The sequence below is a fragment of the Herpailurus yagouaroundi genome, unplaced genomic scaffold, assembly GCF_014898765.1.
Source record: "Herpailurus yagouaroundi ecotype Mexico unplaced genomic scaffold, PumYag 210, whole genome shotgun sequence".
Taxonomy (NCBI): domain Eukaryota; kingdom Metazoa; phylum Chordata; class Mammalia; order Carnivora; family Felidae; genus Herpailurus; species Herpailurus yagouaroundi.
Window position 1 is genome coordinate 12022372 of NW_024412441.1, and position 13801 is coordinate 12036172.

The 13801-nt window shown below is 36.4% G+C and overlaps 1 protein-coding gene across 1 annotated transcript in view; it reads right to left on the minus strand.

Annotated features, from left to right (window-relative positions):
- Nucleotides 1-13801, minus strand: part of GTF2A1L (general transcription factor IIA subunit 1 like) — a 44865-nt gene that overhangs the window by 27534 nt on the left and 3530 nt on the right. Inside the window, exons 4-6 of the mRNA XM_040453803.1 lie at nt 4997-5052; nt 2659-2743; nt 249-835 (exon numbers count right to left, since the gene is read on the minus strand). Coding sequence (XP_040309737.1) covers nt 249-835; nt 2659-2743; nt 4997-5052 — 728 coding nt within the window. The remainder of the gene's footprint in view (nt 1-248; nt 836-2658; nt 2744-4996; nt 5053-13801) is intronic.

The window sequence follows — 13801 nt, forward strand, 5'->3', positions numbered from 1 at the left end:
TTAAAAAAAAAAAAAATTAAAAAAATAAAGAATATTCTAGTTCATTAACTGACATTCAAAGTGTGAAATGCTGGGTATGAATACTTTCAAGAACTGATAGCTATATTAAAAAGAATAATAAACAACCTTCTAGAGGAAAAAACAAGACACATGTACTTGTGAGTACCTTACAGCTTAAAAATACTCAGGATGTCAAATCACCAGCCATTGTCTATCCCCTAATACCATTACACTGAACATAGAACTACCTTTTCTGAGACAGGCAGGCTGCTGGGCTCCTCTGTATTTCTTGGCTGCTTTAAAGAATCACATCCAAACATCCTATTTTTAAGAACATGAAGCTGAGTATCAGTCATGTGCTGGTGCTGGGCGCCTGGTCGGCCCGTGGAGAGGGGCCCACCATTCAGATTTTGAGTCACGCTGGCTGAAACACGGAGCACTGGCTCCACAGGAGAACTTGTCTGAGAGACCTGTGGAGGAAACATAACACCTGGAACACTGATATACTGAGAGCTTTCCAGCTGACTCAACAGAGCTTCAGACATGATTTCACGCTCATTTCCAGAAGGTACAAGTATATCACTGGTGGCATTTTCAAAATGTTTCCTATGCACTACCCCAGAATGAAGAATTGGAGGTTGCTGGGGCACAGTTTCTAGTCTCTGAGAGTTTTCAGTAGTTGCTTGGAGAGAACATGGGTTCAATCGTGGAACACAGGTCTGTATCATGGAAGGCTGTCCCAGCTGCTGAAATACTTGCTGAACTGGATGAAGAATACTTGCTCTTCCAGAAGTCTGTGTCACCATAATTGGTACACTGACTTTATAAAGGTGACCTTAAAAGGGAGAAAACAAAACCATAAGTAGGATAGAAACCTAATTTCGTTGAAAGAAAGAGAGAAAGAAAAAAAAAAAAAATAGGAACCCTGGCAGCCCTTTCTGCCCTTGAGTCCTGTCCCTGTGCTTTAACAGAACTGTCTTTTTTACAATGAAAAAAAATAAATAAAAATAAAAATTTTAAAAACTTAAAAGAAACCCTCAGGCATAACAGACTGTCAGGCAATACATCAATGTTAATAATGGTTATCTCTAGGAGTTTTTAGTTTATTCTTCAGATTTTCTGTATTTTCTACATACAGAATCGTTAAAAATTAAAGAGGTCTCACTTTAACTCTAGTCTTTTCTCACTATTGCTCATATGGCACATTTTGCAATACATACAGGCCACCAGTATTTACTCCACAGAAGTATTGCATTGTTTGATAAATTACAATGTTACCAACCCAAATTGGGATTTTAACAAACATAATCATGGAGAATGTATTTCAGATATTTAAGATATACCATGTAATGACTCTAAGACAAGGCTATCCAAAAGGAGTTTAATAATTTCAAACTCCCCCCCGCCCCCACATTTTCACCTTTTTTTCCTCTTTAAAATAACACTAAAAAAGGGGTGTCTGGGTTAAGCATCTGACTTCAGCTCAGGACACAATCTCGTGGTTTGTGAGTTCGAGACCTGCATCAGGCTCTGTACTGACAGCTCAGAACCTGGAGCCTGCTTCAGATTTGGTGTCCTCCTCTCTTTCTGCTCCTCCCCGCCTTGTGTTCTGCCTCTGTCGGTCTGTCTCTCTCTCTCAAAAAATGAACATTAAAAAAAAAATTAATAAAGTAAAGTAACACTTAAAAGGAGAAGGAAGAAATTTTTTTAAGCACTCAGTCAGGTGCTTTAAACTTTGTGACAACCTCAATAATAGGTATGATTCTCTTCCAAATCAAGAAATGGTACTCTGGGGTACCTGGGTGGCTCAGTTAAGTGGCCAACTCTTGATTTCACTTCAGGTTGTAATCTCACAGCTCATGAGTTAGAGTCCCTTGTTGGGCTTGGGATTCTCTCTCTCTCCCTCTGTCTCTGCCCCTCCCTCTCTCTCTGCCCTCCCCCGCATGTGTGAGCTCTCGTTCTCTCAAAATAAATAAACTTTAAAGAAAAAAGAAAAAAACAGTATTCTGAAAAGCAAAGGATGGTTCATCTCTGAACTTCTTGTATATTCTATTATATTATACAATCTCCAGTAAGAAAGGAGGCAAAAGTTGATCAAGGTAATGTTTAGTTTTTCCTGATTAGAGCTAGCAGAGACACAGAATGTTATTTTGTATTTGTCAAAAAATTTTTTAATATTTATTTTTGAGAAAGAGAGAGCGTGAGCACAGAAGGGACAGAGAGAGGGGGAGACACAGGATCCAAAGCAGACTCCAGGTTCTGAACTGTCAGCACAGAGCGCAATGCGAGGCTCAAACCCACGAACTGTGAGATCATGACCTGAGCCAAAGTCACTTAACTGACTGAGCCACCCAGGGGCCCCATGTCAAAATTTAGATAATTGATTTGAATTAGAGAAATACATATAAAGCATCTTTTACAACATTAGGGAAGATAACTGGGAATAAGTAAGAGGACAGGCCTAGTACAGTGTCATTTATGGGAGAATGCCTCCAGAACAGCAATAACCACCATTTAGTATTCCTCTTAAAATAAGTTGTATTAAAACTTCCTATAACTTCAATAACTTCCAGCATACAGTTTATTAAAAATCATGAAAATTAACATCCAGTAGTCAGTACAAGTGCTAAAATAAATTATTCGGGGCTATACTCTTACCAGATGCAGTCTGTAGTGTCACGCCTGCTGGTACATGAATAGGATAACCAGGAAGAGTGAAGCCTGCACTAGAGTTTGAGGCGCCCTAGATATGAGAAATTTAATTAGAAAGTTAGAAAAGGGCTTTACTTCTACCTTTTTTTCCTGATATCATGAGGGTAAAAAATAATCTGATTCAGGATAAAAGGACAATGGTTGGACCACACTTAACATTAGTGCTGAGTTCTTTGAATAAAACAGCTTTTCAATATTTGATTTAGATTATCTCAGCAAGGATAAAAGGAATTCTGTTCTATAGCTATTAGCAATGAGGTCAGTAAGTCTTAGTAAACAGCATCAACACGGACTCATACAACTTGCCCACTACACAGCTTTCCCTGAGTCAGTGATTATCAAAATGTCAGGTGCAAGAACCACAGCTGTTCACAGACTCCTCTGGTCAGTAAATTGATCACTAATGATATTTTAAATTAGATAATACAATAGTGTAGAATTTTTATTTTAGAATAATTAAACCTCGGTTTTCCATTTTTTTAATACTAAATCAAAAGACAAAAAAGTTTTTGCCTACCAGACATGCAAATATTTAAAAAGACTGATGTACAACATTCAATGTTGGTAAGTACGTGATAAAAAGCACTTTTCTCAGACCACTGCTTACATGAGTGTGTGTGTGCCATCCTTTTGGAGGGCAATTTTGCAATACATAACAAAGTTAAAACACGCATAATCTTTGACCCAAAAATTCCACTTCTAGGAATATACCCTGATTACCTGATTGTCATGCAAATTCACAAAAACAGATCTACAAGTATAATCAATGGAATGTTATACTAGAAAAAAACGAAATAATTTAAATGTCCATTAACAAAAGCTTAATGAAACTGTGATATATCCACTATGGTTAATCAATATTTAACTGGCAGTGAATAAAGATCCATCTATATTACTAAAAAAAAAAAAAAAAAAAAAATTACAGGGGCACCTGGGTGGCTCAGTGGGTTGAGCCTCTGACTTAGGATCAGGTCATGATTTCACTGATAGTGGGTTCAAGCCCTGCATCAGGCTCTGTGCTGACAGCTTGCAGCTTGGAGTCTGCTTCAGATTCTGTCCCTATTTCTCTGCCCCTCCCCTGCTCATGCTCTCTCGCTCTCTCTCTTCTTGAATATAAACATTTTTTTAAAAATTACAGAAACAGTACAGAGCCTACTTTTACCCTGAAAATTAATTTAACTTTCATCAAAGAAGGTTAGATGTTCTATACCAAGTAGATCCTAAATGGATGATCTTGATGTTTTATTTATTTATTTTTTTTACCCGAGTTGAGCCACATAATAATTCTTTTTATTTGAGTGGAATATTTTGGCCATTTTTTACCTTTCTGTTGTAGAGGTTTAGAGTATAAGATTTGGGGCAGAAAATTAAATTACAACCTGTATGTAGAAAATTGAGTAGCTAGATGGATATACATTAAACAGTTAAAACAGTTGTCTTTGGGGTACAATACTGCAGGGCTCTTTTACTTTTTACTTTATAAATCTGTTTTTACTGTTTACAGTATATTGTTTCTTTAATCAGGAGAAAAAGTAGTTCCAAAAATTTCAAAGGCAGAGATATTTTTCATTGGTCTCTTATCAAAAGCAGCACCATTCTTCCCAAAAATCCTAGTAAGGCCTATGGCTTTGTTTTTAATGAAGAAATGAAAATTAATGGCCCACCAAACCTTTTGCCTCAGAAAGTGGGCTGAAAGAAAATGAAAAACAGTAGATTATATACCATCAGAACCATGGAAGAGAAAAAGTGCTATTTTTCTCCACCTGAAAACTACTCAATTTTCTAGATACAAGTTGTAATTTAATTTTCTGCCCCAAATCTTGGGGGGGGGGGGGATCCTATACTCTAAACCTCTACAACAGAAAGGTAAAAAATGACCAAAATATTCCACTCAAATAAAAAGAATTATTATGTGGCTCAACTTGGGTAAAAAAAAAAAAAAATCAGAAAATAAAACATCAAGATCATCCATTTAGGATCTACCTGGTATAGAACATTAATGGTGTGTTAAAACTCCATAGAATTTAACTTCAGAAATTTCCTAACCTTGGCAGATGCGAACAACTACTCTGGAAGACAGGAAGAGTTGATAAAGAAAACGTCAATTCTGGAACTACAGAGTTTTTGCAACATCCATGTTACAGAAGTCCTGTCTCCCCATCCCTTACTACACCCTTTCTCATTCACCTGAGGGAATATGAATTATATCCATGCCCAGCATTCTGCTACCATTCGCTAAAAATGAAGCATACATTTAAAAATATATCCTTAATAAGCTACATACCAGTTCTGCTGTAGTAAAACTGGCAAGAGGTCTACCAGCAGGAATAACTAATGATGCTGCATAGAAAAAAAAAATAAACATTATACATCCATTACAATTTACCAATTTAATAAAATTGCTAAGTCTAGCTTATTTTTAAAAATGTTTTCCATCACTACCATGTTTGACCATGGTGAATCCAAACTTCCTAATTCCAAGGGAGGTAAAAGAATTATATTTAATTTAATTATATTTTTCTCCAACAGCTTCAGATAAAGACTTTATAACTAACCTATTTTAAGTACCAAAAGAAAATATCTCATTGTAATCAAGTATACCGTAGTATAGAACCCCATAAGAAAATACTTAGGCTGTTTTTATTAAGTCAGTATAACTCTAAATCTCTGTAATTTTTCATTGGGAAGGAAAAGTACTATTCATTCAAGTAGCACATTTCCAAAGACTACACTATTGAGCAAAATTGTGTACCCCAACATAAACCATTACAAATTTTACAGATTCAAAAGAATTTCCAGAGGTGCCTAAGTGGCTCAGTCTGACTCTCGATTTCAGCTCAGGTCATGATCTCACGGTTCGTGAGATGGAGCCCTGCGATGGGCTCTATGCTAACAGTGTGGAGCCTGCTGAGGATTCTCTCTCTCTCCCTCTCTCTCTGCCCCTCCCCCACTCATGTATGCACTCATGCTTACTCGCTCACTCTTTCTCTCAAAATAAATAAACAGGGGCGCCTGGGTGGCTCAGTTGGTTAAGCATCCAACTTCGGCTCAGGTCATGATCTCACAGTCTGTGAGTTTGAGCCCCGCGTCGGGCTCTGTGCTGACAGCTCAGAGCCTGGAGCCTGCTTCAGATTCTGTGTCTCCCTCTCTCTCTGACCCTCCCCTGTTCATGCTCTGTCTCTCTGTGTCTCAAAATAAATAAACATTAAAAAAAATAAATAATAAAAAAAATAAACAAACATAAAAAAAAAAAAAGGATTTCCAATTCATTTATTTCATCAAAAGCGATTTACAATTCTTTGGCCAAATAAAGCCAGCACAGCTACACAGTTTTAAGAAAAATGATTAAGAACATGTTTCCAGAAGTCTTTGCATGAAACAAGTATGGCTACTAAGAAAATTACAAGAGGACAAATTCTTAGGAGAACACCAACCTAACCTGCATTAAAGTTGCCATCTCATATATCTTTTCTTTATTATCTACCAATTTTCTTGGCTATCCCTTTATTTATAATCCAGCTAAAAGGCTGGCCTAATGATTGTGAATGTAAGCATTAAAAAAGTAAGTGTAAAGAACAAATAGTAACTCCAACAGAAAGACCTCGATTGACCAAAGTAACCTTAAACTTTGCCTCAAGGGTCATTTTAGCTGAACGTGACTCTTAGAATATCACTCTGCCTTTTCTTTAATAAAAATAACAACACCTTAGCATGTTTATGCAGCACATATGTATTAAATGTAATGTTTATTAGGTTCTTTTTTCACAAACCATATTAAATTGTCCCAAAGATCTGCTTCTGACACTAGAACGGCTCCATAATAAACAAAGGAGTTCAGAAGAGCAAATATTTTTTAAACTAACCATCCTTCCCACATTGAGACAACAGAAGTGAAGCTACAGAGATTGATGATTAATGAAGTAGAAAATTATTTTTATCCTCCGTTCATCTATGGCTTTGCTTATTAACAGGCATTCTTTTAGAAAGGCTAAATTAGAAAGAAGTGGTGGGGCAGGAACACAATGGTATTAGTCTTAATTAGCTGAAGTAAGCGAAGCTTAAGCTGGTACAGCTGAAGCCACAGCCTGAGAGGAAACAAAAATCTGTTAATACACTGTCTGAAGCAATTAAATGAATTTCTTGAGGAAAAATAGCAACAATCCCCCTCTTTTAAATACCTTGCAATAAATCCTAAAGGATACTTTTCTATACTTACATAAATCAAACAGAGCCAAAAGAGAGTTTTAAGAGTTTCTTTATAGCTTTCAGAATAAAAGCATTGAACAGTTTTATAGAGAAGTTTCGTACTGCTCCTACTTAATTTTGATACTAAATGCACCATTTACATACTTGCACAAATTATATATACTATTATATGTGCCTGAAACATGCTTTTTATTTTTTTTTTTTATTTTTTAAAAAAAATTTTTTTTTCAACATTTATTTATTTTTGGGACAGAGAGAGACAGAGCATGAACGGGGGAGGAGCAGAGAGAGAGGGAGACATAGAATCGGAAACAGGCTCCAGGCTCTGAGCCATCAGCCCAGAGCCCGACGCGGGGCTCGAACTCACGGACTGCGAGATCGTGACCTGGCAGAAGTCGGACACTTAACCGACTGCGCCACCCAGGCGCCCCGAAACATGCTTTTTAAAATACTCAATATGTTTTCAATAAACAATTAAGTTTTAAGTGAATATGTGTTCTTAATTAAAACTAAATGTCAGAATCTTGGTCTTCATGTATATATTCTAGAGATATTAGATTTCCCAAACAATAGGCTTTACAACATAGAAATAATTCAATCCCACAAATGTAATTTAAGAAATTCTGTAAAAAGATAATATTACATAATAACATTACTAGTGTATTTTTTCCTATACACTAAGAAGTTTTTGATACTTTAAGGCAGTTAGTAATTTCATAATTCTTGGTCCTGCTTTGAACCATTCCTAATCTTAATATCCAAGTCACATGACTCAGGAAGTGCAAAGACTGGTCTATCTTCTTCTTTGTCACTACTCATTACCATATGCATGTCTCCTGATAACAAAACTGAATATTCTAACGCAAATCACATCAAGAACCAACAGCACTGCTGAAATTTTCACCAGATTTAAGTTCAGGAACAACTGGAAATATAGTTTGTACCTGAAGTTTGGGAGTTTTGATGCTCAAAGATGAAAGCCATGACAAACTTCTCAAAATTCCTATTTTTCCTTTTCTTGCTCCCCCAAATGACTAATGAGTTTCAGCAAAAAGACTGTGTAACATGAATACCAAATAGCACAAACTGATTTGAACTGCCCTAGAAATAGGGCATAGACCAAGTGACTCCATGTCCCAGTTTACCCAGGATAGTCCTAGTACATACCTATTATTCTGAGGTTATTATTAATGGAATCCCATTTCTCTCTCAAAAATGGATTACAGGCAAAGACTCAGAATAGCCAATATGACATTCAAAGAGGAAAACAAAGTTGGAGGACTGATAATACCCCACTTCATGACTTACTAGAGAGCTGCAACAATCAAGACAGTGTTGGCACTGGAAAAAGAACAAATAGATCAATGGAACAGAACAGAGAGCCAAGAAACTGATCCACCTAAATATGGTCAACTGGTCTTTAACAAAGGAGCCAAGGCAATACAGTGGCAAAAAGATAATCTCTTCAACAAATGGTGCTGTAACAAGTGGCTATCCAATGCAAAAAATTGAAACTAGACACAGACTTTATACCCTTCACAAAAATTAACTGAAAATAGATCAGACATAAATGTAAAATGCAAAACTACAAAATTCCTACAAGATGGAAGAAAATTTAGATTACCACATGGCAAAGACTTTTTAGATGCAACATTGAAGGCACAATCCATGAAAGAAATAACTGATAAGCAGGGCTTCATTAAAATTTAAAACTCTGTGACATCTGGGTGGCTCAGTCAGTCAAGCGGCCAACTCTTGATTGCTTTCAGCTCAGGTCATGATCTCACAGTTCGTGAGTTGGGAGCCCAGCGCTGGGCTCCATGCTGACAGTGTGGAGTCTGCTTGGGATTCATATTCTCTCTCTCTCTCAAAATAAATAAATACACTTAAAAAAAATTTTTTAAGCTCCTTTGCAAAAGACAACGTCAGGATAATCTGAAAAGCCAAAGGCTGGAAAAAATGCAATATACTTATCTGATAATGGGCTGTTATCCAAAATACACAAAGAACTCTTAAAACTCAAGTACAACAAACAAATTAAAAAATGGGCCAAAGACCTAAACAGACACTTCACCAAAGAATATACAAATGGCAAATAAGAAGGTGCTCCATATCATATGTCATCAAGGAAATGCAAATTAAAACAATGAGATACCACTACATCCCTATTAGCATGGACAAAGTCAAGAACATTGATAACACCAGACATTGGCAGGAATCTAGATCAATAAGAACTCTCACTATTGCTGGTGGGAATGTAAAATGGTATAGTCACTTTGGAAGACAATTTGGTGGTTGCTTATAAAACTAAGCATACAACCTAGCAATCACTCTCTTGGAGAGTTGAAAACTTACATCCACACAGAAACCTCCACACAGATGTTTACAGCAGCTTTATTCCTAACTGCCAAAACTTGGCAGCAAGCAACCAAGATGTGCTTCAGTAGGTGAACAATTAAACAGTGACATATCCAGACAATGGAATATTATCCAGTGCTGAAAAGAAATGAGCTATCAAGCTTGAAAAGACGTGAGGGAATCCTAAAGTCATATTACTAAGTGAAATAAGCCAATCTGGAAAGGCTACATACTACATGATTCCAACAATAGGAAAGGCAAAACTATGGAAATAGTAAAAGTATCAATGGTTGCCCTGAGCCGGTGTGGCAGGAAAGGATGAACAGGGGGAGCACAGATTTCCCGGAAAATGAAAATACTCTGTGTGATACTATAATGATGGATACAGGTCATTATAAATTTGCATAAACACATAAGACATGAAAAACCAAGAGTGATAATATAAACTATGGACTCTGGGTGTTTATGATGTGTCAGTGTGGGTTCATCAATTGTAACAAATGTGCCACTCTGGTGGGGGAATGTTGATAACTGAAGAGACTATGCATGAATGGGGCTAAAAGGTGTAGGAGAAATCTCTATCCCTTCTCCTAAATTTGTCGCCAATGTAAAGTTCTGAAAAAAATTATGTCTTTTTTAAAAAGTGGATTTTAGGGGCGCCTGGGTGGCGCAGTCGGTTAAGCGTCCGACTTCAGCCAGGTCACGATCTCGCGGTCCGGGAGTTCGAGCCCCGCGTCAGGCTCTGGGCTGATGGCTCAGAGCCTGGAGCCTGTTTCCGATTCTGTGTCTCCCTCTCTCTCTGACCCTCCCCCGTTCATGCTCTGTCTCTCTCTGTCCCAAAAAATAAATAAAAAACGTTGAAAAAAAAATTTTTTTTAAAGTGGATTTTAAACTGTATATAATCACCCTAAAAATAGAACAGCAGTTCACAAATTAGACTGTGCAAACCCTTGGGGGTCCATGAGACCCTTTTACGGTGTCCACAAAGTCAAAATTATTTGTATAATACCAAAACAATAAAAATTTAATTTTTATTCATTTCTCACTAAATTTTGTTTTTTGTTGCCACTTGCACTTACAGAGCAAAGCACTGATGAGTAAAAGTGAAGGCACATTAGCATGAATTAAGGCAGCAGCACCAAACCTGACCTGGCCACTGTATTTATTCTCCACTGCCATTCACTCACAGTGAAAAAGACAAAAATAATAACAATAAAACTGTTCAACTAAAGAAGTTCCTTAATGCAACCATAAGCAATTATTTTTAGGAAATTTCAACACCCAAGTATACATCCCTTTAATATTCTGTGGGATGAAAGGGGAAGAACACATAAAGCATTTCTGCAGCATCCACCAGTACACGGAAGTACACGGAAAAGCACTGGTGCTTTTATTTAAGCTGGGAGCTGTAATCTAGCCTCTTTGTGTTAAACACTGTTTTGCTTGAAAGAATAACTGACACAAACTACAGTTATTCAGACATGGATATCTGGCAGACATTTTTTGAAAATGAACTAAGTGTGTCCATCACCTTGACGAAACGGACAGTATTTGACAATGATAAAATTCAAAGTTTCATCCCCAAATCTCAATTCTGAAAACCTTACAGCCACCACAGTGAGCTTGATAGCTTCCCAATATTTAAACACTTTTCTGATGAAATGTGGACATATTCATATGATTTTTTTACCTTGCATAAGGAACAATATTTCAAATGCGTAACTCAGTGAACCAATTTTTTCCAAATAACCAATGTATGTTACAAAATTACACACAGGTTCAAGAGCCATTCAAAGTGTAAGACACACCAGTGAACTTTAACATTACAAAAAAGTCTTTTGGTCCAGTTTCAGATTCCACCCTGCAGCTAAGCTCTCAGAAAATACCACTTGTGGAGTGTTAGTGTACTATCAAGTTATCTGAAAATGCTATTAAAATACTCCTCTTTTTCCAGTTATACATCTGTGGGAAGCTAGGTTTTCTTCATACACTTTAGCCAAAACCATATATCACAACAGATTGAATTCAGATATAGATATGAGATATTAAAGACATTTGCAGAAAAGCAAAGTAACACCACTCCTGTCATTAAACATTTTTTATTCTGGAAAATGCTTACTGCTAACAAATATATGTTATGTTAACATATGATCAATTTTTTTATTATAAACCAACATTTTTTAAAAATTTCTCAGCTTTATTTTTTTAAGTAGGCTCCATACTGAACTTATGACCCTGAGATCAAGACCTGAGCTGAGATCAAGAGTCAGACACAACCAAGTGAGCCACTCAGGTACCCCTAAATTTCTCAGCTTTAATTTCTGATATGGTAAACATATATTTACAACTTCCATTAAAAAAAAAAAAAAAGTTCTTTGAGGCCCTCAATTTTAAAAGTACAAAGGGGTCCTGAGACCCAAAAAAAGGGTGATAATTGAAGATACAGGAAATTATTAAGCAAATGGATAATACAGTCAAAGAAAATATGACAGGGCAAAAAGCTCTAAAGATGGAACAAAGGCAAATGACTTACTCCATTGTAGATTTAATTTGAACTTGTTATCAAGAGACAAAAAGGTTGCAGAAGTAAGTTAGTTTAGGTTATTTTAATCGGGCCTTTAAAAGCACACAATGAGAAGGTATAATTAAGAAGTACTTCAATTTTACAAGGCTATTTACTTCAAGAATTTTATTGTAGGAAACCTAGAAATGAAGGGGGATAAAAACAAGGCCTGTAATGCATTTTTAAAGGATCCATGTACTTCCTCCTAAACCTTTTCATTACAAAATGATGTAGAAGAGAATAAAAACTGTCTTGTTTAAATGTAATTATTTCTATTATTCTAACTCTCAAGACAGAATAAGAATCAAGTGCTGAGTGAAAGCCAGACAGACATATTAGTTGCAAGACTATTTTGTGATTTAAATCACTGGTAATATTACCATCTTGCGGCAAAATCAAGTATTGCAATTTTGAATGACAAAGAACCTGTAAAGTGTTAACTGCTTTTGATAAAAGACAGTCAAGTCTTTTACTCCTCCACGCTGGCCACTCTCCAAGTCACTCCTGGGTAAAAAATCTTTAAAGTTCTTCAGTAAAGAATAAAGAATGTTATTTCAATAGAGAAATAAAAGGGATGACCTAATAAAATAGTTAAGTTAAAAACAGAAGCATAACCAAAACCTAGTAACTGATGTAAAATGTTTCAGTGCTTCAACTTGGTAATTAAAACTGCCATGGTTAATTCTTATAAAGCAAAGTTATACTTTATAAGCATAGCATTAGATAAAATCATGTTTGGTAATTCAATATTATTAACTTACTTTTTTAAGTTATAATTGCTGCCACACTTAAATTCTCTTGTTTTGTCATAAAGAAGGTACTAGCCTCCCTACTATTTTCTCTTCACCTTGGTCCATTTGATTTTCTTTGGAATTTTCCCAAGGATGCAATGAACAACCTAGTTATTACTGACAATCTAATCCAAAATCTACCCTTGCTTCTTGCAGACACTGATCTATTTAATTTCAGCTAAACACAGTAAAACCCATGTCTGTGTGTGTCTGCATGCAGACATATACATATACACACATTAGGATAGCATAAAAATTGGAAGAATCAGAAAAGAATAAAGGATAGAAAGATATCACAGCATTGTTTATCTTTTCTTAGCTACTTTTTTCCAGTTTAAACGGATATATATATAATATGGAAAATTATTTCCCTTAAAAGCAGAGGTTTAGATGAAGTCCAAGAATAAAGACAAAGTGCGCAAGGTGCATTTCTAGCCATTATATAATATCCAAAACAGTGAGGTAGTCTGAATAACCTCTATATTCTTCTTAACTCTCCATTTTGCTTCCAAAACAATAGCAGATTTATAATTTATACAAGCAAGAGACAAAGAATTCACAACCATGGAACAACCCATCTTTCCCTCTGCTTTTTTAGCAATGGTGGCTGGGTTGTTCCGTGACTCAACCCAATCAAATTCTCTGAAATAACCAATGGATACTCACAATAGCCCATCAACTATGTAACTTGTTCCTCCAAAGTAACACTTGGTCACCTCTGCAGACTTTAATATTAAAAAAAAAAAAAAACAAAACTAGTTTGAATAACCTAATTTTTGTTGCCAATAATTACATGCAGTGACGATTTATTGTTTATTTAATAGTAATGATTTTTGAGGTCCAAGCCCTCTCACCTTAAGAAAATATCCATGGGGCGCCTGGGTGGCGCAGTCGGTTAAGCGTCCGACTTCAGCCAGGTCACGATCTCGCGGTCCGTGAGTTCGAGCCCCGCGTCAGGCTCTGGGCTGATGGCTCAGAGCCTGGAGCCTGTTTCCGATTCTGTGTCTCCCTCTCTCTCTGACCCTCCCCCGTTCATGCTCTGTCTCTCTCTGTCCCCTCAAAAATAAATAAACGTTGAAAAAAAAAAAAGAAAAGAACCCTAGGGGCGCCTGGGTGGCGCAGTGGGTTAAGCGTCCGACTTCATACAGGTCACGATCTCGCGGTCCGTGAG